Source organism: Zootoca vivipara, chromosome 10, assembly GCF_963506605.1.
Source record: "Zootoca vivipara chromosome 10, rZooViv1.1, whole genome shotgun sequence".
Classification (NCBI taxonomy): Eukaryota; Metazoa; Chordata; class Lepidosauria; order Squamata; family Lacertidae; genus Zootoca; species Zootoca vivipara.
Window position 1 is genome coordinate 40,376,779 of NC_083285.1, and position 24,604 is coordinate 40,401,382.

The 24,604-nt window shown below is 43.1% G+C and overlaps 1 protein-coding gene across 1 annotated transcript in view; it reads right to left on the reverse strand.

Moving 5' to 3' along the window:
- Positions 1 to 24,604, reverse strand: part of LOC132592759 (glutamate receptor ionotropic, NMDA 2B-like) — a 126,067-nt gene that overhangs the window by 50,723 nt on the left and 50,740 nt on the right. Inside the window, exon 2 of the mRNA XM_060279742.1 lies at positions 22,742 to 23,170. Coding sequence (XP_060135725.1) covers positions 22,742 to 23,152 — 411 coding nt within the window. The 5' untranslated portion in view covers positions 23,153 to 23,170. The remainder of the gene's footprint in view (positions 1 to 22,741; positions 23,171 to 24,604) is intronic.

The window sequence follows — 24,604 nt, forward strand, 5'->3', positions numbered from 1 at the left end:
CTTGATTATAACCTTTGGTTTTTCTATGTGATTCATTTCCTTTTGAATTTGATCCTTTAGTCGGGACTACCTGGTGTGATGGAACAGAACCACCTACCCAACACCAGCATCACTGCAGCTTATTAGGACAGGGTAGGTGGAGCTGTGCAGGAGCACCAGCAGAAGGAGGAGATCAGCTCTGCCCTTGTCCCTGCACAGACCTCCCTATCCAGGTGAACTGCAGCAATGCTGGGTGAAGATGGTAGCTTAGCCATCACACCAACTGCTCCTAGTGCCACTATAATCTTTATCATTCAATGCCCTGAAAACTTACACATTCAACTACCTTAAAAGAGTATAAAATAGCTTAAAAGGGTATAAAAGGTTTAAAAAACCTTTTTATGAGGATGAAAGAGAAGAGCGCAAAATATGGTCTGAAGCTCAACATCAAAAAAACTAAGATCATGGCCACTGGTCCCATCACCTCCTGGCAAATAGGAGGGGAAGAAATGGAGGCAGTGAGAGATTTTACTTTCTTGGGTTCCATGATCACTGCAGGTGGTGACAGCAGTCACGAAATTAAGAGACGCCTGCTTCTTGGGAGAAAAGCAATGACAAACCTAGACAGCATCTTAAAAAGCAGAGACATCACCTTGCCGACAAAGGTCCGTATAGTTAAAGCTATGGTTTTCCCGGTAGTGATGTATGGAAGTGAGAGCTGGACCATAAAGAAGGCTGATTGCCGAAGAATGGATGCTTTTGAATTATGGTGCTGGAGGAGACTCTTGAGAGTCCCATGGACTGCAAGAAGATCAAACCTATCCATTCTGAAGGAAATCAGCCCTGAGTGCTCACTGGAAGGACAGATCCTGAAGCTGAGGCTCCAATACTTTGGCCACCTCATGAGAAGAGAAGACTCCCTGGAAAAGCCCCTGATGTTGGGAAAGATAGAGGGCACAAGGAGAAGGGGACAACAGAGGACGAGATGGTTGGACAGTGTTCTCAAAGCCACCAACATGAGTCTGACCAAACTGCGGGAGGCAGTAGAAGACAGGAGTGCCTGGCGTGCTCTGGTCCATGGGGTCACGAAGAGTCGGACACGTCTAAACAACTAAACAACAACAAGAAGGCAGGGGAACAGAAAGGGAGCTAAGGATGTACAAATGTGTAATTTATAAAGCACTTCAAGCTGATAAACCTTTTAATTTTTTTCATTTTATAACGATAAATCGGAAGGAGTATTAGAGAAGAAAAAACAAGATAAAAAATTATATTTTAAGGAATTTTTATATCGGCAACAATGGAAAGAGAATCCCAGTCATGGGAAGAAGTACCGGTAAAAGAGGCAACATGAAAAGAGAGGGGGAGATTAAAGCAAGCAAATCTCTGTAAATTTAATGTGCATCGTTTGTAGAAATCTCAGATCTTGAATTGTCCTGGCAAAGAAATAATAATAATAATAATAATAAAGAAGAAGAAGAAGAAGAAGAAGAAGAAGAAGAAGAAGAAGAAGAAGAAGAAGAAGAAGAAGAAGAAGAAGAATACAGTATAGAGTTCTGAATATAAGAATCAGCATTGCAATGCATGGGTTTATTTTGAACCAAAATAAAACAAGGAAAAGACTAAAGAAGAAAAGACTAAAGATAATCCTAGGTATAGTTGCCATTCTGAAATGATGAAAATGTTTGCCATGTTAAGTACTGAAGAAACAACATGTTCTAGGAAAACAATAGAGTACCCTATTGTGCACATGTTTAGTTACAGTCGGAAGGATGAGATCTACTCATTGAATTATCTTGAGTAGATTTGTTTCAGAAGCTACTTTAAATTTTAGAAAAACAATGCTTTTGAACTCAGTGTATTTTTCAAATTACAGAAACTACATATCCAAGACGACAGTGATTAGTGGTGCTGCGTGAGAAATGCAGCTGAACAACATCTTCACAGTCTTGCCCTTTACTGCATATGGCTCCTTCAACATTGGTTATTAGCAATAATTTAAGATATATCTCTCCCGCTAGCATGAACTAGAGGAACAGAAAAGAGAGAATAACTAACTAAAGCTCATGCTACTGCTAGTTAATAAAATGCCAATGTATTATTCAAGAGAGTGTCTATATTTTATAGCTGCTGCACAGAGGGAGCCGCCAGCTTGCTTCTGGCATTTTGGTAGCATAAGACACATTGCAACAGCTTCTTCCCACCCTCTGAGCATTGCAGACATACATCCGGGCAAACAGACATGGATGCAAGCAAATATGCTGTTGTCATACGAATTTGGGGGAGAGAGAAGATAGAAAATGGCTACAATACATTAGCACTGTTCCCAAATGGTGTCAGATCCTCACACCTATTCTACTTGTTGCAGTCTTAATTTCTTGATGATTTTTCCCTGCAGTTGGAAGCTGCTAGCCAGAACTACAATTTACTATACATCAGATTGGAAGAGATACCACATGATCGTCCACAAAGATACAAATAGTTACGAAATTCAGTCTGTTGTTGCTCACTAGCCAATGTATCCAAAGTTGTGTTTAGTGGTATACAAACAAGTATGGCTTCTATCCTAAAGCTTCCTACACTTTTCCTCTTCAGTACTGAATGTGGTTCATTTCCTTATTAATATCAATCATTAAAACAGAAATCATTTTGAGTGGTAAGTCAGGGTCAATACCACCATCTCAATTTCCTTCCTCTGTCTTATCCTATAATAATTTCTACCTCTTTAGTTTGCAATTTAGTACTTTACCCAGCTACAAGTAAGACTACTGTCTCCTCTTGGCAGGGAAAGAGAAAGAAATTTCCATTCTTCAACGAAGCACTGGGAGAGTGGTGTGGCATCTTTGAGGCACCATCATGTTGCTAAGATACTAAGGTGAGCAGATACCAAAGTTCCCACACTAAGCCCAAACATCAATGCTGCTCAACCAGTAAAAAATGTATTGTACATGATTTTAGAAATAACCAGGAACAAAGAAAACGTTAAAGGAATTAACAATAGAAAGCCATCCCTGAGGTCTGAAGCTATCTAATTGACCTAGATCTCAGAATTGAGATTAATGGTTCAGAAACTATTCCAGGAAAGCTACATCCACTGCACATCTCAAAGAACAGCAATCTACAGGTAAGAAAAAAGACCCTTCCTCACACAGTGCTGTGAAGGCAGTGGTCACATATAGCAGATGAAAAGCTAGTGCTATCCCTAGAGTCATTTATTTCCCTTAGCCAAGTATGGGGAGCCTGTGGTGCTCCAGACATTCTTGGATTACAACTCCCATCATCCCTGACAATTAGCCATGCAGATTCCCCATCCTTGCCTTAAACCTCATGGTCCATACAGAAGACACAGAATGACAAAGGCGCAAACTCTGAAACCTTATAGGCAAAACTGACTAAGCAGTACAGCACTTAGTTCCTTTAATAGTAGAATAGCAATGGGCTCTAGAGCAGATTGCAATACAGTAGGTAGACATTCCTCAAGTTTGGGAATAGGAGCCAGTGGACACAATATGGGTTCATAACAGCTTCACTGATCAAGAATTATTAAATGTGGACATACTGTACATGAAAGCAATTAGTCCTCTCTCTCTCTCTCTCTCTGTCTCTCTCTCTCTCTCTCTCTCTCTCTCTCTCTCTCTCTCTCTCTCTCTCTCTCTCACACACACACACACACACACACACAGGTTACTAGGACAGCATATAAGGTAGACACTGTGCCACCTCATTGTTGCTGAGACAGAGCAACATCCACACAGAGATCCAACTGCTTTAAACTGCATTAAAGTATCGAGAGCAGGAAAAAAAAACCTATAAAATAACCTGTGTCCAGGAAAGAATGACAAAATAACCTATGACATGTTCTCATGAAATTGCTTAGAGACAAAAATTTTCAGTAAAATCATGCTAACTTGCAATTCCTTTAAGTTCACCTAAGGAAAGGATGGCTCAAAGGTTTGTTAGAAACCACGTTCCATACTATGCTCTCCAGACAAAAATAATCACTGTTATCTCCACTTCTGCATTTTTTTAAATACAGACCTTGTATAGTGCAGGATATTGATACTAACAAAAAGTGTTAAGCAAAGAAGTAATAATAACATTTAAAATTGGAAGAGAAACAGGAAAACAAACATTTAGAAGAGCAGGTACTGACATAATGAAACTGAGAAGCTTTTTAGATGGACTATGAAAATCACCATTTTGAATTTTTAGTACTCAGCTATTTTCAGTTGTTTTACATGAATACTGCAGCTTTTATGTTTAATGTGGGATAATTCATTGTGTGTCTATGTTTGTAGTGTTTTAATTCTGTTGTTTTTGTTCCTCTATTGTATGCCACTTTGAATATGATTAGTCCTACAAAAATGTTATAGAAACGTCAATAACAATGATATAAAAACCCGTTTTTAAACATGGTAGGATCCTATAGGATAAGGCCTGCAGGCAGTAGTTGGAAGGGTGAGAGCCTAGTATTTTCTCAAAGTCAGGCTGAAGTCAGGATCCAGAACAACTGAGAGGCCAGAATTGGGCGTGTAGTAAGGACAGATCTGGAACAACAAACACAGATCACAGGCCAGAGGCAGGCATGTTGCCAAGGTTGGACAAAAATGGCAAAATTCTAAATGAATGAATGAATGACGTATAGGAGGAGCAAGGTAAGGCACATAAGTCCATATGGCTACTCTTTGACAAATTACTCAGACTGAGGACGAAATCTGAGTTAGTTGTTTATGTAAGACTAGTGTATTTCAGCCCGTTCAATAACGGGCGCTAGAATCCTGGGGTTCGGAGAAGCGCTTGCTTTCTCCTCCTCCGTTCCTCTCCCGCAGCCGCCGACAGGAAGGACGCGGGACACAAACGCCTACCTCGCCGCCACTGCTTCGCGGCCTCCCGCCGCTCCTCTCACGGGCCAGGGAGGGTTGTGAGGAGGAGGCCTCCGCCGGCCTCCACCCTTGCTTCCCTGACGTGCCCTGCAGTGATGCGGTGTCCGGCCGGGAGCGGCGGTTGGAGGAGGCAGAGGGGGGGAGAGCACGCGCGCGTGCGTGCGTTCCAAGTCTCTGGTCCAATCCCTGTGTCCCTGGGGTACATGCGCAGTAACCCAGGGACACACGGGAAAACTTGGACGCAGAGACACAGGGACTTTATTATATAGGATAAGGCATCTATTGGTTCCTCAGTTCACCTGGTGTAGCTGGACAGATGAGCTGCAGGACCCTTCTCTGACTATTATTTCGTTCATTTGGAATGAAAACTGTCATGGTAGCAACAGGAAGTAGGGGGCTTGGCCCCACGTCAGAAAACACCAGAGCAATAGATTTAGATAAAATAATGCAACCAGCTATCTTGTGAAGTTGTGAGATCTTTGTCTTTGGATAGAACTGCTTAGGGATATTTAGAAACAAACATCCTGTCTTGGGGCAGGAATTTGGACTAGGTCATCTGTAGAGTGTCAACTCTGATTTGGTCATAATCATTCTGAGAAACAGCAAAGGCTAGTGAAAGGGTTATAATGTTAAGCTCCAGTTGCATCTTTGGGCAAGAATACAAAACTAGACAAACAGTAGAAGAGCTTATATATATATATATATATATATATATATATATATATATGCATTTGGTGGGCAGAGACCTGGATATTATTGTGGTTTCTAATGTATGGTTCCTGTGAAAAAACCAGGATATTTAAATAAGCAATTCTGCCAAAGATATGTTAAGGTTATGCTTGCTTATATCCAGAGAGAAGAAATGTCATGGTGTATCTGCAGTGGTACAACTGGATACCTTCATCTGCCCTAAAGGTAAAAGGGACCCCTGACCATTAGGTCCAGTCGTGACCGACTCTGGGGTTGCGGTGCTCATCTTGCGTTATTGGCCAAGGGAGCCGTCGTACAGCTTTCAGGTCATGTGGCCAGCATGACAAAGCCGCTTCTGGCAAACCAGAGCAGCATACGGAAACGCCGTTTACCTTATCTACTTGCACTTGACGTGCTTTTGAACTGCTAGTGTCAGGAGTATGGGCAGGAGTCAGGCTCTGGGGCCTGTAGTGCTTTGCAGGACTGGGGCATGCCTCAACTTGTGCTGGAGAAGCAAGGCGTGGCCACACAGGTGAAGTCCTCAGCTTGTGCTGGAGAAGCAAGGAGTAATCACCCAGGTGAGGCCACTTGAGATCTCACTGCACCTGGTGGCAGGAGCTGGGAGGGATAAAAGCCCAGCATTTCCCTTCAGCTCTTTGCCACAGCAACGCTATCCCTGCCTGGTTGCATCTGGCCTCCTGTTCCTTGGACCCTTGCCTTGTTGCTGCCGTGCTTCTTGGACCCCTGCCTCGCCTTCGCCTTGCTCCTGCCCCGTGGACCTTCGCCTTGCTTCTTGTTCCTGGATCCTTCGCCTTGCTCCTTGCTCCTTGGACCTTTGCTTCGCCTTCGCCTTGCTCTTGCCCCGTGGATCTTCGCCTTGCTTCTTGTTCCTGGACCCTCGCTTTGCCTTCGCCTTGCTTCGTGCCCCGTGGACCTTCGCCTCTGCCTTCGACCCTGCTTCTTCACCACCATCTTGCCTCTGGTCCTGACGCCCGCCGACCGGACCGTGACAGCTAGGTTGGCAGGAGCTGGGACCGAGCAATGGGAGCTCACCCTGTCGGCGGGATTCGAACCGCATACCTTCTGATCGGCAAGCCCTAGGCTCTGTGCTTTAACCCACAGCGCCACCCGCGTCCCTCTGCCCTAGCTGCAACAAAACATGTCTCTCCCATATTGGTCTCTGTGGTGCTGTAACTCTCCAATTGTTTGACTTCACCCCCAATGGCACACTCTTCCATTGTCTCTCAAGACAGACAGGTGCCAGCAATATCCAGATAAAGGAATGTATTTCCAGGCTACTGGAGTATGCACTCTCCCAAAGGCAAATCCTTCCCAGGGCTAGCTCTAGGTATAGTTCCAGTGGCATGGGGTGTCAGGGCGCCGGGCCGGTAGGCGGGGTGCTGCGTGGCAAAGCAGCGCAGAAGCCATTCTGCGTGCTGCGGGGGGGGCGCCGGAGTGATCTCTTCGCCTCAGTGCCAGGGCGCCCGACCTGCTCAAGACTGCCCTGATCCTTCCCATTATTGCAGCAGCGTAGTGTGGGTTGCCAGAGCCAAGGGCGGGCAAGTGTTGCACCCTCCTGGTGAACTGGGCAGCTGGGGTGGGGATGCACACCAGGAGGGCATGCACAGAGGGTGAACAGAGCCCTCCTCCAACAGGCTGCTTGCCTGCTGCCCTCCATCCACCTGGCCACTAGACCAATGTGCCTGCCTGTGCACCTGGGGCCACAGCCCTGCTGCCCCCCCCCCCAATGCTACGCCTCTGCTTACTGTCAAACAAAAGGGAAACTAGATCAAGGTGCCAATGTAACGGCAGATAGATTCTCCCCCTTACCTTCAAACCCATTTTGGTGAGTAGTGGCTATCTTGTAGAGAGTGACTCTACAACAGCCACTCTTCTCCAACCTCTGAAATCAAAAGAATGGCCGCTGTCTATAGGTACCTAAGCTGCAACAAATATCTGATTATTCATTCCAGTGTGGTCAACATAATCACTGTAAGACACTCCTTCATATTAGAAAAGCCATTTCTGATAAGTTAGTGCTGGTGAGGTGGGGTATCAGTTGTTCCTTTCTCCCTTCCCCACATCCCCCCACCTTTTCCTCCACTTAATCCCTTCTGCAATGACACTCTGCAGCAAGCAGATTGCCACCCAGGTTGAGCCTGTGATGCAAAGAACTGTGTTAACTGAGTAATTAAATCATTTCCGTAATTACTCTATAAGCTTATAAATAATTTAGACCTGCACATTCACAAAGGGAAGGGAATACAAAGAGGCATATGCAAAGAGAAGAGCTAGAAAGAAAGAAAGGTTAGCATTTATACAGCACTTCGCATTTTCAAAGCACTATGGAAACAGTAATTAAGTTAGTAAAAAGGAGAGAATGGCAGGCAGAACAGGGAGAGGCAGAGTGTGAGGAAGAGAGAAACGGTGTGCCACTTGTTTGTGTGAAGCAGACTTCAGATTTACAGCTACAGGAGCTGATCTATTCAGGTCCAGGGCACATTCAACTGATCTGTTTTTAAGATCTTTAATTTTCAGTTTAGATTAATTTATAATGCAACCCTATTCATGTCTACGCAAAAGTAAGTTCCATTAAGTTCAATTAGGATTATTCCCAGGAAAGTATATATAGGACTGCATCCTTATTCAGTCAACTTTATGAACATATTTTCCAAGCCTTTTGAATGATTTGATATATACCTAGGCACCTAGCGCCATTACCAGTATGTTTAGATACTTGACTGAATATATTTTCGTTTAAGGCAGCTTTCCCTGGGGTGTAACCCAGTTATTTATGGAATACCAATTGTATTGCCTGCATAGATGGTTTTACTATTTTTATAATTTGCAAATACATTTTTTTTGTTTTTTGAGTTTATAGAAATTGTTTTACTATTTTTAGGACTCGTGTTTTATTCTGCTTTTTGTCTTATGCACCACCTCAACGACTTTTAAAGTAGTCTATCAATTTGTTAGATAAATAACTAATAATAATAAATACATAATAGGCAAAGCTGTTTTCAGAAGTCCCTAGACTTCAACATGTGTAGAAACAGTCACAAGATGGAAATGACACAAGTGTGTTGAAACCAAGTTAATAGAAAAATATAAAGTAGTTTGAGAAAGTATAAGAAGAGAGTAGTGCGAATTCAAAAGGAAGAGGTTCAAGAAAAATCACTGGTTCAGTTTCCATGGCTGTCAGCCTATTCTGGAGCCTTAAAAGTAATAACTCATCCTGAGGTGCAAGCTATGACCTACAGAGCATTAGATGTGCATTCGTGACCAAGGCTTTTGTAATCATATTGCTGAATACATGGTAAACCATGAACTGTTACATATTTGTGCCAAGGTGCAAGGGATAGATTTGCAAGTCAGATTGCATAAGCTTGCCTCATATCTTGAAGTGCATAGGTCAAATCTTGCTGATGACAATATAAAGAAAGCTTACACATGATTGTCAGTATTTATTATATGGTGCCCTTTTACAAACTAGACATGTTCTTCCCGTCACATCTTTTCTTTCTCTCTCTCTCTCTCTCTCTCTCTCTCTCTCTCTCTCTCTCTCTCTCTCTCTCTCTCATTCTCTCTGTTGTTGCAGATAGAAATAAACTTACGTGCACACCTGAGGTATTCAACTGTGCATTGCTGAAGTTGATGCAGTGACATTCAAGCAAGGCATTTGTGGAACTAGAGAGATTCCTGAGACAATGATTTCCAGAACTGGGCACTACACTCTGGACATAATGACTCTCTTAAGTTTATATCTTCTTTATTCCTTGTCATCCCATCCTGCATTCATCTTGCTTCCCCTGCCCATCCAACTCTGTCTGGAGCTTCAGACGATAATTCACATATGAAACCTTGACAAAGATGGCTTGGAGCACATCAGAGCACAGAAAGGAAAAGAATCATGTCTCCCTTTCTTTTGTAAATTGCCTCACAGGTTTTACTTTTAATGAAACTTTCCCCCTTTGATCATACCAGATTCTCTTTACAACTTGCCCTTTCCACATATATTTCCGCATCTATAGCTTGCTCACCTTGCAGTTTCCTATTATCTACCTCTCACCCACCCTGGTTGTGGCTCAGCTAGTCTCTGCAATGCAGTTTCTCATGCACTGTCCATTCCTATTTTGAAACGTTCCAACAGAAGGTATTTTTCTCTGCAGGATTGCACTGTTCATGAGGAAACACATTCCACTAACCAGTCTAAATAGTTGTTTTGTTTTTTTCAACTTTTGTTTCTCTTATTGGCAATATTTTGCAGAATACCTTGACCATTTTAATCCATTTTTTTATTTTTTAAAAAAATCTTTCCATCAGTGACTTTTCATTCAAACAACAGTACACTGACCTAGCTTATCTGATCTCACCTCCTAGAAATACAGTAACCCTACAAACTATCAGTCTATTCAGCGGTCAATATCAGCTGCTTCCTAGGGGAAAATACAAGGAGCAGTTAGTGAAATCATCTGTCACTTGCTGTTCAGAATAACAGAAAATCCAGCAAAACATCCTTAATAGAAGAGAAAGGACTTTCTAATTAGATAAAATGTTAAGCTAAAGAATAGACTTCTTTGTAATGTTAAGGCTGAACTGCTTTTACGACCTATACTACCCAGAAGATAGTTCAGAAACTGTAACTGGGGCAGATGGTAGAAGTTCAATAATTTCCAGGGTGGTGGTTTTGTTTTGCAAGTTCTTAGTAGTTTGGGTCTACCATACCAAAAACTTGTGCCCTGCTTCCTATCCAGCATTTTAAAGTATGACTGACCTGGAGGGCTACACTGCATTTTCCTCTGTGCCTGGTTTGGATGTACAGTACATGTAGTGAAATAGTTATCCAAATAACACCCACACAAACACATATTACTGGCTGGATTGTGATAAGCAGCCTGTGGAAAGTCATCCTCCATGCCAATGGCTCACAGTAAACTATTCAGATGACAAGTTCAATCCCAGCAGATGAAAAATATCACAATACACTTGTTTAATAGTGAGAAATTTCCATTTAAATATTCTATTTCTTCCTCAATAGTCTTTTTGGCTAGTAGATATTACTATTATAGCCACAAGCCTATCATATTCCCGGTATCTTCCATTTTTAGGTGATGTATCAACAGACAGAGAGGTCATGTATCCACAGCAGTGACCAGAGGAGGAATGACTGCTGGGAAGAGGAGAGAGAGAAGAAATACCATTGTGCACCTGTAGCTGCGAAACCAGACACCTTCATCTGCCCCACTTGCATAAAAACATGTCTCTCCCGTATTGGTTTCTATAGCCGCAATAATAATAACAATAACAATAACAATAACAATAATAATTTATTATTTATACCCCGCCCATCTGGCTGGGTCTCCCAGCCACTCTGGGCGGCTTCCAACCGAATATTAAAAACTGTACAGCATCAAACATTAAAAACTTCCCTAAACAGGGCTGCCTTCAGTTGTCTTCTAAAAGTAAAATAATTGCTTATTGCCTTGACATCTGCTGGGAGGGCGTTGCACAGGGCGGGTGCCACTACCGAGAAGGCCCTCTGTCTGGTTCCCTGTAACCTCACATCTCGCAATGAGGGAACCGCCAGAAAGCCCTTTCCAACAGTTTGAGTTTACCCTAAATGGCACACTCTTCCATTGTTTCTAGAGACAAACAGATGCCAACAACAGTAGTCAATTCTCTTAGATTCTATAATCCTTTCCCTCCAAACTAATAATGGGAGGGAGGCAAAGAAAGTAAGTGACTCTTTGAAAAACAATTGTGAGTTGCACATAAGGCATTGCATTTTATTGGGTCAGAACAACAGTATATCTAGCACTGATTTAAGTGCCAGTAGCTCTGAGATGTCAGATAGAGGCCTTTCACGACAGCTACTTTTCAGGTAGGAATGGCAGAAATTGAACCTGGAACCTTATGCATGCAAAGCTCTTCCACTTACGGTAGCTATGGCCTTGCAGTTACCAATGAATGATTTGAGGATCTAGGAAAGCAGGATAAGTCAATTTCACACTCTAGAGTTTCAATTTCAATTTGATGCTGATTTGGGGCAAAGAAAATATTGAATTAATTTAGATTGTTAGATTATAATAAAGGTTTACCTATTCCACAATCAAGAATCTAATCTACTTGACCAGCTGTGGATAGTGCAAATTAATTTAATAAATGTGTGTGTGTGAAACACACATATTTAAAAGAAAATGTCATATAATGCTTATTAGCAATAGTGGCAGCACAGCTCTTAAAGCATTGGTCTATCTGGCTAAATAAGCAATTGTGAGGTTAGATGTTTTCCCACATGCTCTTAGTGAGCAAATCTAGGCTCAAAAGACATTTTTAATAGAAGTGGTATGGATTTAAACAACCTGAACCAATCAAGATTCATGGTTAGCTAAAGTTGCTGAAAGAGAGAGAGAGAGAGGTGTTTATATATAATGAATATATTTCATAGTTCAGACACACAAGCACCAAAAATTGCATTTCATTCATTCATTTCCAAGTCAATTTAAAAGGCTAAGGAAGAAGTCCTATGTTTGAGGTGAGCAACAGGCAGCTTATGAGCTGCAGCTGGCCCATGGGTCCTTAGCACTGATCAGTGAGCAATCAAACTGGTCAGACTGAATGCCACTGAAGAGGAAGCTTGAGAAGAGGCTCATTATTGCATTGCTTTCTTTTTTATATTCCTGGCAGTTGATAAGAAGAGTGAAATCCTGACTCTGCCCATCTCCAAGTCCCTGATCTCATGCTGCTGGAGATAGGTGGGCATTAAAAAGCGGCTCATGGAATTGCAAACACATCATTTTTGGAATGAATATGTGCCTTTAGGGAAGGGCTGTAGTTCAGTGCTACAGCATCTGCTGTGCATGCATGAAATCCCAGGTTCAATCCCTGGAATTTCCAGGCACATCTGAGAGAGGCTCCTGTCTGAAACTCTGGAGAATCTCTGCAGTCAGTGAAGATGCTACAGAGCTGGACGGACCCATTGTCTGACTCAGTATAAAGCAGATTCCTATCTTGGGTAGCCTATCATTTAATCCAGGGCTATTTCCCCACCAGCTGGCCTCCAACACTGCCACCTCCTCCCTTCTTCATCCTTCCTCCTGTTGAGGAATGAACCATCCAGCAGCCAGTTGTCTGAGACAGAAAAAAGTTGTGCCGTATTCCATGTCAGGCACTCAGCCATAAAGGACTTTTCTTCCCAGCAGCAGAAGCAAGATGAGGCAGCTCCAGTGGCAACAAATGGGCAACCAGTGAAGTGTTTTTCTACCTTCAAACCTTCCATGGTCTTGCCTTCCCCCATCTCTCTCTCTCTCTCTCTCTCTCTCTCTCTCTCTCTCTCTCTCTCTCCTCTCCCTCTCTCTCTCTCTCCCTTTAGTTCTTGGTATTATCCCGCTGATATTTATTCTTCCAGTTCCACAGCTGAAGGTATCCTGCTCCCTCCAAAGACTCTGCCCTTAGTCCCTTGCTGTCCTATACACTTGACACTGACTCTTAGAACATGTCACCTGCCTGTTCTTTTAAAATTCCTTTCAAAACCCACCTTTTCCATGACATTTTTGCTACAACCCCCTATTTGCTATAGCAAATATGGATGGGGAAGCTATGGCCCTCCAGATGTTGCTTGATTAGAACTCCCATCATCCTTGGCTCTTAGTTGTATTGACTGAAAATGATAGGAGTTGGATTCCAACAATGTGGGGGGGGAGGTTCCTCACTCCTGCTCTATAGTCTTATCCCTCCCTGCCACCCAGCAGCTCCTCTGTGGGCTTCAATCATGACTGGGAGAACTATAGTCTTGCACATGGATATATTGTTGTTTAGTCGTGTCCAACTCTTCGTGACCCCATGGACCAGAGCATGCCAGGCACTCTTGTCTTCCACTGCCTCTCGCAGTTTGGTCAAACTCATGTTAGTAGCTTCCACTGTCCAACCATCTTGTCCTCTGTCGTCCCCTTCTCCTTGTGCCCTCAATCTTTCACAACATCGGGGACTTTTCCAGGCAGTCTTCTCTTCTCATGAAGAGGGCAAAGTATTGGAGCCTCAGCTAGACAGCATCTCCAGTACTAGACAGAATCTTAAAAAGCAGAAACATCACCTTGCCGACAAAGGTCTGTATAGTTAAACCTATGGTTTTTCCAGCAGTGATGTATGGAAGTGAGAGCTGGACCATAAAGAAGGCTGATCGCCGAAGAATTGATGCTTTTGAATTATGGTGCTGGAGGAGACTCTTGAGAGTCCCATGGACTGCAAGACGATCAAACCTATCCATTCTTCAGGAAATCAGCCCTGAGTGCTCACCGGAAGGTCAGATCCTGAAGCTGAGGCACATGGATATAGGATGGAATAAAAATGAGGGAGGGGGACCAGCTACATTAGTGTCAGTGCCCCAAAGCCCCCATCCAATGGATGCTTTGATGCTTTAAGTCAGTGATGGCGAACCTATGACACACGTGTCAGCACTGACACGTGTAGCCATTTTGGGTGACACGTGGCTGCATGCCGCGAGAAGGACTCATCTCTGGGGGCCTTGTGGACCTCCGGTGAGGCAAAATGGCAATCGGCACATTGCCGCGGAGCTCTTGAAAACGGCCAGCATGCCTGCACTCCCTGACCGGCTTCTGAGCCACCAGGATCGCCACCGCTGTCGTGCGAACACTGGGGGAGCCCAGAGCAGTGGCCAGGGAGCTGCCGACCCCCCCTCAATGCCCCCACTGGGCCGAAGCTAAGAGGTCCCGAGGCCTGAGACCACCTACCTTGAGGCACACCGGCACCACGGAGAGGGAGGAGAAGGAAGGCCCCGACCTCGCCGCCGCAACAGCTGCCGGTACCGCCAACGCCAAGGCCGCTGCTGTCACTCCAGAGGGGGAGGGTGAGTGCCGGGGGCGCCCAGTGTGTCAAGTCGGGAGGTACCAGACCCCCTCCCCAGCGACCCCAGCGGGCAAAGGAGGAGAGCATCTGGCAAGCGGCAAGGCAAAGCCCCAGGGCCTGGAGGCCTAGAGCGGCCAACCCCCGCTCTGGAGGAGGGAATCCCCAGCGTGAGTACTGGCTCCCTGTTGCCCCGCCGCCGTGCAAGCATAGCCGAGTGAGGGGAGAGGGGAGCTGAAGAGGGCCATGAGGAGGCTGGCCCAACCCAAGCCCACCTCCCCAGCGGCAGACCCGTTGGAGGAAGGCCTGAGCCCAGAGTCCTCTGGGTTTTGCCTTATTTTTTCCCTTTTTAAATATTTTTTTAAAAAAAAAAATATAATTTTTTTCCTCCCCCTTTTCCCTTTTTTTAAAAGCGGGAACACATTCTTTTTGCTTTTTTTTAAAAAAGTGACACACCACCCGAGTTATGCTCGGTTTTTTCGGCAAATTTTGACACACCAAGCTCAAAAGGTTGCCCATCACTGCTTTAAGTGGAGACAATGCTGATAAAGCCTGGATGTCTGCTTAGTGAAGCCTTAACAATCACTTTTAAGCATCCAGTGGGTGATAAGAAGCAAGGGAAAACATTCTGACATTCCCCACTTAAACTTCTTATATATTTATGAAAGAGGTGATAGTATCCTTCGCTGACTCTCAGTTCTTTTATGTATCTGAATAAACTCAGCCAGATACTTAATAGCCTGAAAACATGAGATGATTCTGCAACAAGGCAGAGTGCATCCATCTTTCTCTCTAATTCTGTGACAGTGATGGAAGGAGTAGACTATGGTCCACAGCAGCAGTCAGGGGTAGTGCAATGTTAATAAATTGCTGCCACCACAAATAAGCAACCAAGCCAAGTGCATGCATGCATTGGGAGGGGAGGTTGGGTTCCAGGCCTTTACTGGCAGGTGTCGCTTGGTAACGTTTGATGCAGGGATAGTGAAGTCAGCACCATGTAGCCATAAAACTGCTAACTGACCACAAGTATCTGCTCTTGGCCAGTCAACAATCACATGCCTGCATTATGATTATTTATTAAATTTATATACCACTCACTCTTCATTCAAAGTTCACAGGGTGGTTTGCAATATAAAAACACAGAAATGCATACTACAATTACAAACAAATCAATACCCCTCCACACACACAATTTAAAAGGCCATAGATTGTTTTATCAGCCCAAGGCCAGAGAGAAGAAGAATGTTTTCTCCCAGGGCCTAAAGATATGTAATGAAGGCACCAGGAAACAGCTTCCATCTCTATCCCTAGTCCACCAGAGATAATTGACCAGCACACTCAGAGCGGTTGCTCTTATTATTGTACTATCCATGTGCATGGTGCTTTACAGAGCGCAATAGGATAGGTTCCCTGCCCTGAGGAGCTTACAAACTGTAATTTCACATGGGGAAAAGAATAAAGGAAGAGGAAGTGTGGAAAGGAAAAAGTGAAGGCAGGGGTAAACATATGTGATTATTCCATTCACACCTATTTAGGCTTGGTTATAGACTCAAGGCTTACCCCACACTTACCTCTGCTCTTTCCAGGCACGGTCTGTGCTTTAAAGCTCCGTGCCTGAGTACCCTTTTTTTGGCTCCCAAGCTTTCCCTATGAACACCTGCTATTTAAAGTTTGTTTGGAGCAAACTTTAATCCACAGAAAACCCAAATTGACATTTGCTCTGCTTTGGTGCTAAAGAGTGGGGTTTTGCAGGTTTTTGCTCCGGGGCAAAAAAAAAAAAACACAACAGCAACAATGCTTGGATATGAAGCTTTTAAGCATGTACCCGTGCCTGGAAAGAGTGGGCAAAAGGTAAGTGTGGAATCTCTGTCCCTTGCTGCAGACCCAGTATGTGCAGATCCAGTTGTAGATTGACTGCAGGGCTTGGCAGGCAGGAAGGTGTGCAATACAACAGAATGCATTCAGAGTCCATGGCAATGCACTGTGGGAGCCGGAGACAAGACTTGTTTCTCCCCCTGCCTGGCTGCCCCATTCGCAATGTCCTTAAGAGGCCAGGTCTGAGCATCAGACCATCACATTAACTGAAGCTGCAGTTCTGTAGGGTTTCATGTTAGCTTTCCATATTATAGCAAATGTGTGTTTTAAGAGGTTTTTGTTCACTTTAGCCATATTAGTTAATGTTGTCTTGGTTGTTATACTCTGAACACTTTGCTGGGGAACTGTAGGAGAGCTGCACTTCCACAAACTTTGATCTACCCATCCTATCTTTGACTGGCTAAGAGCCATTTGCAAGCTCAAATATTTTCTTTCTCACATGTGAACATCAGCATGGGCTTCAGTGATATTACCGAGAGCCACATTAAGAGGCCTGACCAATTCATATCATATCACACACACACACACACACACACACACACACACATTAAACACAGATGCCACTCCCAAAGGACTGCAGTGCGTGAGGACACCTGACTACCCCTATCCAATCTCCCCAACAGTTGTGTGTGTGTGGTCACACGCACACATAAACACTATGTATACATGCCCTTATCTTCACTGAATCGAAGTGGGTTCACCAGCAGCAGAGGAAACATTTAATACATTGAAGATAAAAATCACCATTTTACAATTTCATCCTAAATAATGCAAAACATTATTTTTATTCTGTAAGTGTGGCCCAGAGAAAAAAGTCTGAGAACCACTGGGATAAGCAGAAAACTGCTCAGAGTCATGCCTTCTAGGCATAGGACAAGCAGAAGTGTAGGCAAGCCCTATGTTGCTTCGGTACCTAACTTTGTGTTTCAAAGTGTTTGCTTGCTTCATGCTCTGCCTCCTGCTTCTGTTTCTTAAGTTTTTCATCTGGAAAAGGTAAGGGCACGTCATGCCAAGTGGCAATACAAAATGCATACATTTGCAAAATGCATGAAAAAGTATTTGTGGGCTATAGGAAACTATACATTGTGCCATTATAAGACCTTCCACGTTAACAGCTTCTAAAACAGTGGCCATATGAGTCTGTTGCAGCAAAAACATGACTCTTGTAGCACTTTAAAGACCAACACATTTAACATGTTATAAACTTTAGTGGATTAAAGGAAGATTATGCCATAATAAATTTGTTACTCTTTACCATGCTGCAAGACTGTGTTGATGATGAAACTAATATTTATAAATCATTTGGCAGAGTATACACTAGATTAGCATGAAGTTGGCATTTTCATTACTACACTATGTATGCTTGGCTTACTTAATTTTAAAGAAGACATGTTTTCCTCTGACAAATGTTAGTGGCAGATATGCTATTTCACCTTCATCTTCTTTTGGAAGCCTGTCCTCTACTAGTATTTTTCATCAAAATTACGAGGCAACACAAAGTATTAAGAGTGATAATTTACATTCACAAGGACAGGTATGTAGAAGAGTAAGTCTCACTTGATCAAATTCTCCAGCTAGATTTGCAACTGGACATTCTACCATTGATTATTTATTTAATAGCCTATCAAATTCAGCAGACCCAAGTCCCCCGTAAAGAAAGTCATGACAACTGGCATCTAGCCTGAACATTACTCCTTTGCTGTTCGTACCCTCTATTCAACATAGTTTCAGGGCAAAGTGAATAAAAAAGAAATTTCCTCTGGGCTCCTTTAATCAGGGAATAAATCCAACATTATTTCCCTGGAGTATGTACTATGATACATCTATGGCAGGCTACTCTTGGACAATATGCATGCCTCATTTGAGAAAGCCCTAAAGCTGTCTTGCAGTGCTGTGGCAATGTAAAGGCTCCAAAATATGCAACTGTCAAGAATGCTGGAACCTGTGAAACCTAACGTTCTAAATTTTCCATATAGTTGGCTGAAAGCAGGTTCCATATCATATTGTTCTGCCAGTCACATACATAACCAGCATCCCTTTGACTCTGCACCAGTATACGAGGAAAATCATACCCATCTTCATCCTAATTCTCATCTTCTAAGGGCAATTGCTGGCATTTATTTCCTGTTCCTCCAGCATCCCCTGCCTGCATGCCTCCCATTGGTCAATTGCTCTTCTAGCTATCAATTTCTATCACCTCAATTAAGCAGCATAAAATATAACATCATGCTCCTTTACTTTGTCACTCATTTTTCCAGCATCTCCACAAATTACCAAATGTGTGTGGAAGTAACCCTCAACAAAAGTCTTTGCTACGTGAGTTTGCCTAGTATAAGACTAAATATGTAGACAAATATTCTGATTGAGTTGGTGTTTTTTATTTTCCTTTTGATGGTTCATACTCAGTGTTTCCCCCATTTCCCCCTTTTTATACTTCCCTTGAATAAATTTCTTAATTGGATTCCTAGCCTGTACCACTTTCTGCTCCCACTCAAGGACTGCTAGTCTGCCTCCACTGCTTATTATTTACCTAATTTTAGTTATAGCCTGCTCTTCAGCAAAGAGTCTCAGGGCAGGTTACAAAAATGCCATAATTAAAATAAGTCCAATGTAGAATTGAAATAAATAAAACAGCAACGATGTCCAATTTCTGAATAACAAAACAGAAACACATAACAGGGGTAAACAGCAGTGCTGAAAGAAGGAAGTCATCCATTCAACCAGAGGCCTGGGAAAACAGCTGTGTCTTGATCAATCACTGAAAAGTTTATTGTGCTACGGTAGTACAAGACCCAACTTAGAGGGAAACTCATTCCACAACCTATGGCCCACCAAGGAGAAGACCCTCTCATGTGCTGCAGACTCCTTGAACCACAGCAGGTGGTGGCATGACCAACTGGGCCTCCCCTGGTGATGTTAATATCAAGGCAAGTAGATTTGGGAGGAGGCAAGCCTTCAGATATTTGGGGACCAAGTCATTTAGGACTTTATATGTCAACATTAACACCTTCAATTGGGATGCATAGTGAATTGGCAAACAGTGCTGATATTTTGAGACCAGTATGCTCTGGTGGTGGAATTCAACTAAGCTTTACTTGGAGTAGAAATTAATAAACATGACTAAACTACAGGTATGTTCATTAATATCAATAGGCCTTCTCTAAGTAAAACTTAATTGAATACCACCCTGTGTCCCTGTGTTCATGGAAAGCCACGAGGGGTGATATGCTGAAGATGCCCAGCAGGATTTTCAATTCAGCTGGAAGTCCCCCAACTCCTGATCAGATCCTCCCATAAGTCAGTGGAAGTCTCATAGTCTTTCACCTAGCAGTCAATCCAACAGGTGGTAGAAAGAAGAAGCTGCAATCACAAACTGATTTTTTTTTAAAAAAAAACAACAACAACCTGTGTGTGTGTATTTCCTCACCTCAACCAAATTCTTGGTGAAGCATCTTTGGGCCACAGAAACTGTTGGTGCATGTTTCTAGGTGTGCAGAAGGGGAAAACCCATGCCCACTGCCCAACCAGTTCATTGCATGTCCTGGTGGGAAGGGAAGGAAGCTGTGCCCCACTAGGTCTCTCTGCAGCATGGTGAGAACATAGCTCTATGAGTGCTTAACCCAGAAATGACATTGACACCAGCTTATACAATGGACATGACTGTAAGACGGCACGGCTACATACACTGCCTCTTTCAATGGCTCCCTGGGCTCAAGTCCTTATAGCTGCCAGTGCCATTTTATCTTTCAGCCAGGCAGTCCAAAGGAACATAGCTCCTCCATCTCTCAGCTATCCTCAGCGTCCCACCGTGATATAATATCCAGTAATGCAAAGCAGTATGTGCCAGCTTATATGCTTAGCAAAATCAGATGGCAAATCTTTTCCAGGATTGTATCACTCTAGGATGCAGATGGCAGAAAACACCGCTTTGACCACTTCCCATCTTTAAAACTTATTGCACATACAAAACTAGTATGTTGGAGAGATTGATTCAACCTAGCCTTCTCCCTGACATAGTGTATGGGGGGGGGGTCTCTTATTTTCAGGGGATTTCATCCATAGGATAGCATTCAAACATGCAGCCTCCCCCACCTACAGCCTGAAGTGGGGCAATCCAGAAAAGCTCTGCTACTTTTTTCTACTGGATGTATAAAAGGGTCCTATGGCATTGCACTAGAGACGCAAGACTTCAGCAGAAGTTTTTTTATTGCACATTTATGATTATTTGTGCTCATAATGCCATACATTATGCAGACAATCCCGCTTTTAATACTGTTTGTTCCTGCAAAGGTTTTGGAGTGGTCATACTGCTTCATTTCCAATCAACATATTCCCTGTAGCTTCATGCTAAAAATCCAGTAACTTTTCATATCACAAATGTTCTGGTTATTTATTTATTTTTGTCCAGCAGAAAATAATAATGTGGTAGTAATGGAGATGCATTGAGAAGAAAGCAGAATAAATCGACCACTAACGCACTATTGTTAAGAGCATGTTGCAGAATACACCCAAAATAAAACACCAATCTGGAGGGACACATAGAATAAACATGTTGGTTTTCACTTGAGACTCTTCGGCTGGAAGGGAAAGAGGAAACAAGGCAACATATGTCTTAGATATATTAAGCAGGGTATTGCTATTGGGATCAAAAACATAGTTAGCTGTATACAAACTGCTGGTAGATTGAATATCCTTTACCATTGTCCACATTCTAGAAAGACCTCTTCATGGTAGACTAGGTATACAGAAGAGCAACAGATGAATACCAGAACTGAGAACTTACCTTATGAGATTGACTTTTTAATCTTAGATACAGTGGTAGTACTCTACAAACGAATTGGGGGAGAGGGCTAACACCATAAAGTGGGGAGCTTCGCATATTAAAGCAGATTGGGGACAAGAATGAATGACTACAAAATGGCCACACTTTCTAGAGTGGACTTGCTCTGTGTTTATGACACATCACAATTCCAGTTATATAGACTGATATCTGTAACGTGTGGATTGTCAATCCTCTGGGCATAGAATGAGCAAGGTCATCTGTGGACCCAGTTCTATGAGTCTCTGAAAGCACATGTTTAGCATCATAATCTACAAAGTACAAAAAAACTACTCATGTCTCCTGATAAATGCAGAGCTTTTTTTCTTTAAAAAATGTTTAGGGGTACTCTCATTTTCCTACTCATATTGAAATACTGCCCCTCAATGAGGCCAAACTAAGATTCACAAAATGTTTAGGGGTATGTGTACCCCTGCGCCCCCCCCCCATAAAAAAAGCACTGGATATATGTATATGTGTAGATGCTCTGGGTTATCACTGAACTTCCTCAAAACTGCCCCTGGGGACAGGGGAATATTAAGTTAAACCAATTCCATTTTCTGGTGTGTTTTTTTTACACGTGTTTAAAACTAATGAATGTTTTGCAGGAAAGCTGTTTTTATCAATGGTTTGTCCATGACAGTTTTGTGAAACCAAAATACATATTCCTGTAGTCTTTGGTGGGAAAATCAGATTATCTGAGGCACTTCCAGTTTTATCATCCTGGTTTCTTAATGCTCTTCTTAAAGAAAAAGCAATTAAAATAAGCAAGGCTTCTTATGGGTGTGGGAGGATGTCATAGGTCTACAGGATGTATGTGCTCACGCTTTCTTGGTTTGGTAGTGTAGTTGTCCCTGGGTAGGGAATGCTGGCATGCAAACATCCCTATGTGCACCTCCCCATCCTCTCCTGATCTTCTGCAGGAGAAGATGCTAAGTAATGAACATAGTTAGAATGTTCTCTTCTATTGGGCACCCTGGTTGCTCAGGGTCTTTTTTAAAAATCTGGGAGAAGATTCTAGCCATGTTCAACTGAAGGCATTTAGAGCCCTCCTTCAGATCTTTGCACATCAGGCGAGGAGGTGGCAGGGTAGCACATGGAGAGATGTTGGTGGCAGACCCAGGGCACACACACACTCTCCCCAGTTGACACCCCCGTGCATTATTTTTAACAACATTCCTTTAATTGTTTGTAGCCTGGTATTATGAGCCATAACACTGGCAAATGAGTGGTTAAAATGGGGCATAATGATTGCCACACCAACAGAATGTCCTCGGCCTTGAATTGTAACTGTGCAAGGTCACAGAAGGTGAGGGACAGCACAGTGAACTTCTGAAGGTTTTTCTGCCACTCCCACAAAGCCAAATACATAGACCAAATTCTGCAGAGCTGGTATTTGGTAATAACTGACAGAAAGCAAAGCAGGACAGATCTGCCTCACTTGCCAAGGACAAGATGCTGCTTGTTCCAAGAACCTCAGTGACAAATATCTAGATAGTCAGGGCTTGAATTCTTTCAGTGCAATTGACCAAGTTTGGCAGTGCCTTTAACAAACAGTATGCATTTTGTGAACGAGTAAGCTAATTTCCAAGCTCCACTCTAACGGTTGAGATGGGAAGAAGCAATAATTTACCTTGTCTGCCATGATCATGGAAGAGCCTCCATGGATACCTAGGATGGGTGTGAGGGTCTGGGCAGAAATGAAGTCCAGGATCTGGGCAATGGCTTCCTGGTCAGTGTCATCAGCAAACACCACACCTTGAACCCTCCGATCAGACATGATATCACAGATGCGGGTGATGATGCTCTTGGGATCTGTCTCATTCATGGCCACCAGTTCCACACGAGGCGTGAGAGAGAGGTGATGGAAGTCATCTTTCTTGTGGGCATCTGTGATAGCTACTTCGTCAGAGGTACCCACCAAGATGACAGCAATGCCAATGCTGGGGTGGTTCTTTTGGGCCCAGGCCCCACCACCTGTTGTCGCCAGGACTGCCAGCATAAGCCAGAACTTTGAAGAATAGCACTCTGCTAGGGGCCTCATTTTCAGTTCTTGCACTCCCTAGAAAGAGACAAAAAAGAGGAAAATTAGTCATGTTAGCTTCCTTACTATTTGCTCCCTTTATGGATCAGAGCACTGGCCATGTTGAACACATGCAGCTGCTTTATGCTAGAACAGACAATTTGTCCATCTAGCTCAGCACAGGCTACAGCAGAAACTCTCCAGGGTTTCAGGCAGGAGTCTTTTCTCAGCCCTTCTACCTAAGCTCCTTTTAACTAGAGGTCCCAGGAACTGAAACCAGGACATTCTGCATGCAGTGTCTGTACTCTACCATTGAATTCTGCCCCACTCCCCCAATCTCTTTCTCAATTTCAATTTAAAGCTCATTAACTGGACTTGTTGCTTCAATTTAGTGGTAACTGGAGAGAGTTCTTTGACGTTAGCCTACCGTATAGCTGGAAGCATAATAAGAGCAAGAAAAAGAATTAAATGACAGTGGTAAAAAAGAGAAGATACCCAAGTCATAATTACACTGTTGTTCTAACCCAGAATTACATGTTTGTCAGTGACAGAGCATCAGGGTCCTCTGCTCATCCACTTGAAATGAACGTGTCTGGAATCTACACTTTGTTTATGCCAAAATCTGTGTCCACTTCCAATCAGTTTTGTAAAAGAACCTTCCACCAGCCTTTATGCAAAAGATTCTAAAGATAAGGGGAAAGGCGGAAGAAGGCAGGACTTCCTCCAGCTAACACAGTCACTCCAGGTCAATCTGAAGTATCTTTTCTTCCAGTATTATTTACATGACCATAATGTAGTCCTTGTGGAGATAAATGCAAGATTTCAGGCTGTAGAATTGCTAGTGATAACTTTTTGCCAATCCTAATTTTATTTGAAGGAAGACATCAGTCAGCAGACGACACAGTTATGTACCGTATCTTCCTTTCTTAGCATCTTCAGGTGATTACTATTGCTCTCGAGGCTGAAGATCAGTTACCTCCAAGCCTTCAAGCTGGAGCTGCTGATGTAACTTTGATTCACTCCCTGGAAATGCTGGCTTCTTTTTCTAAGCACTGAAATGATGAAGAAGACCTATGAGGTCATCAGTGCAACCCTGCTAGTGCCAGATGACTCCCTACAGGATACTTTAGTGTGTCTTGTTTTAATAACATTGAGCTCTTTTCATCTGCAAAGCACTTTACAAGCAGCAACTAATTAATCCTCAGAGCTCCTCAGTAAGGTACATGTTGCTACTATTGTCTTACCAGCCTGACAATCATAGCAGTGAGGTTTGCCCTGTGGACGCAAATGCAGTCAGTATCAGCAAAAGCAGAAGTATTGTCTAGTCATCTGCACAAACTAGAGTTTCATGTTACTCATCCAATTAAAATAACTGAAAAATACCTCTCAGATTTATGATCTGATCTAGTCTCTCATTCTATATCTACAGTGTTTAACAAAACATCCCAGGTGCTGGGATTTCCATTACATTGC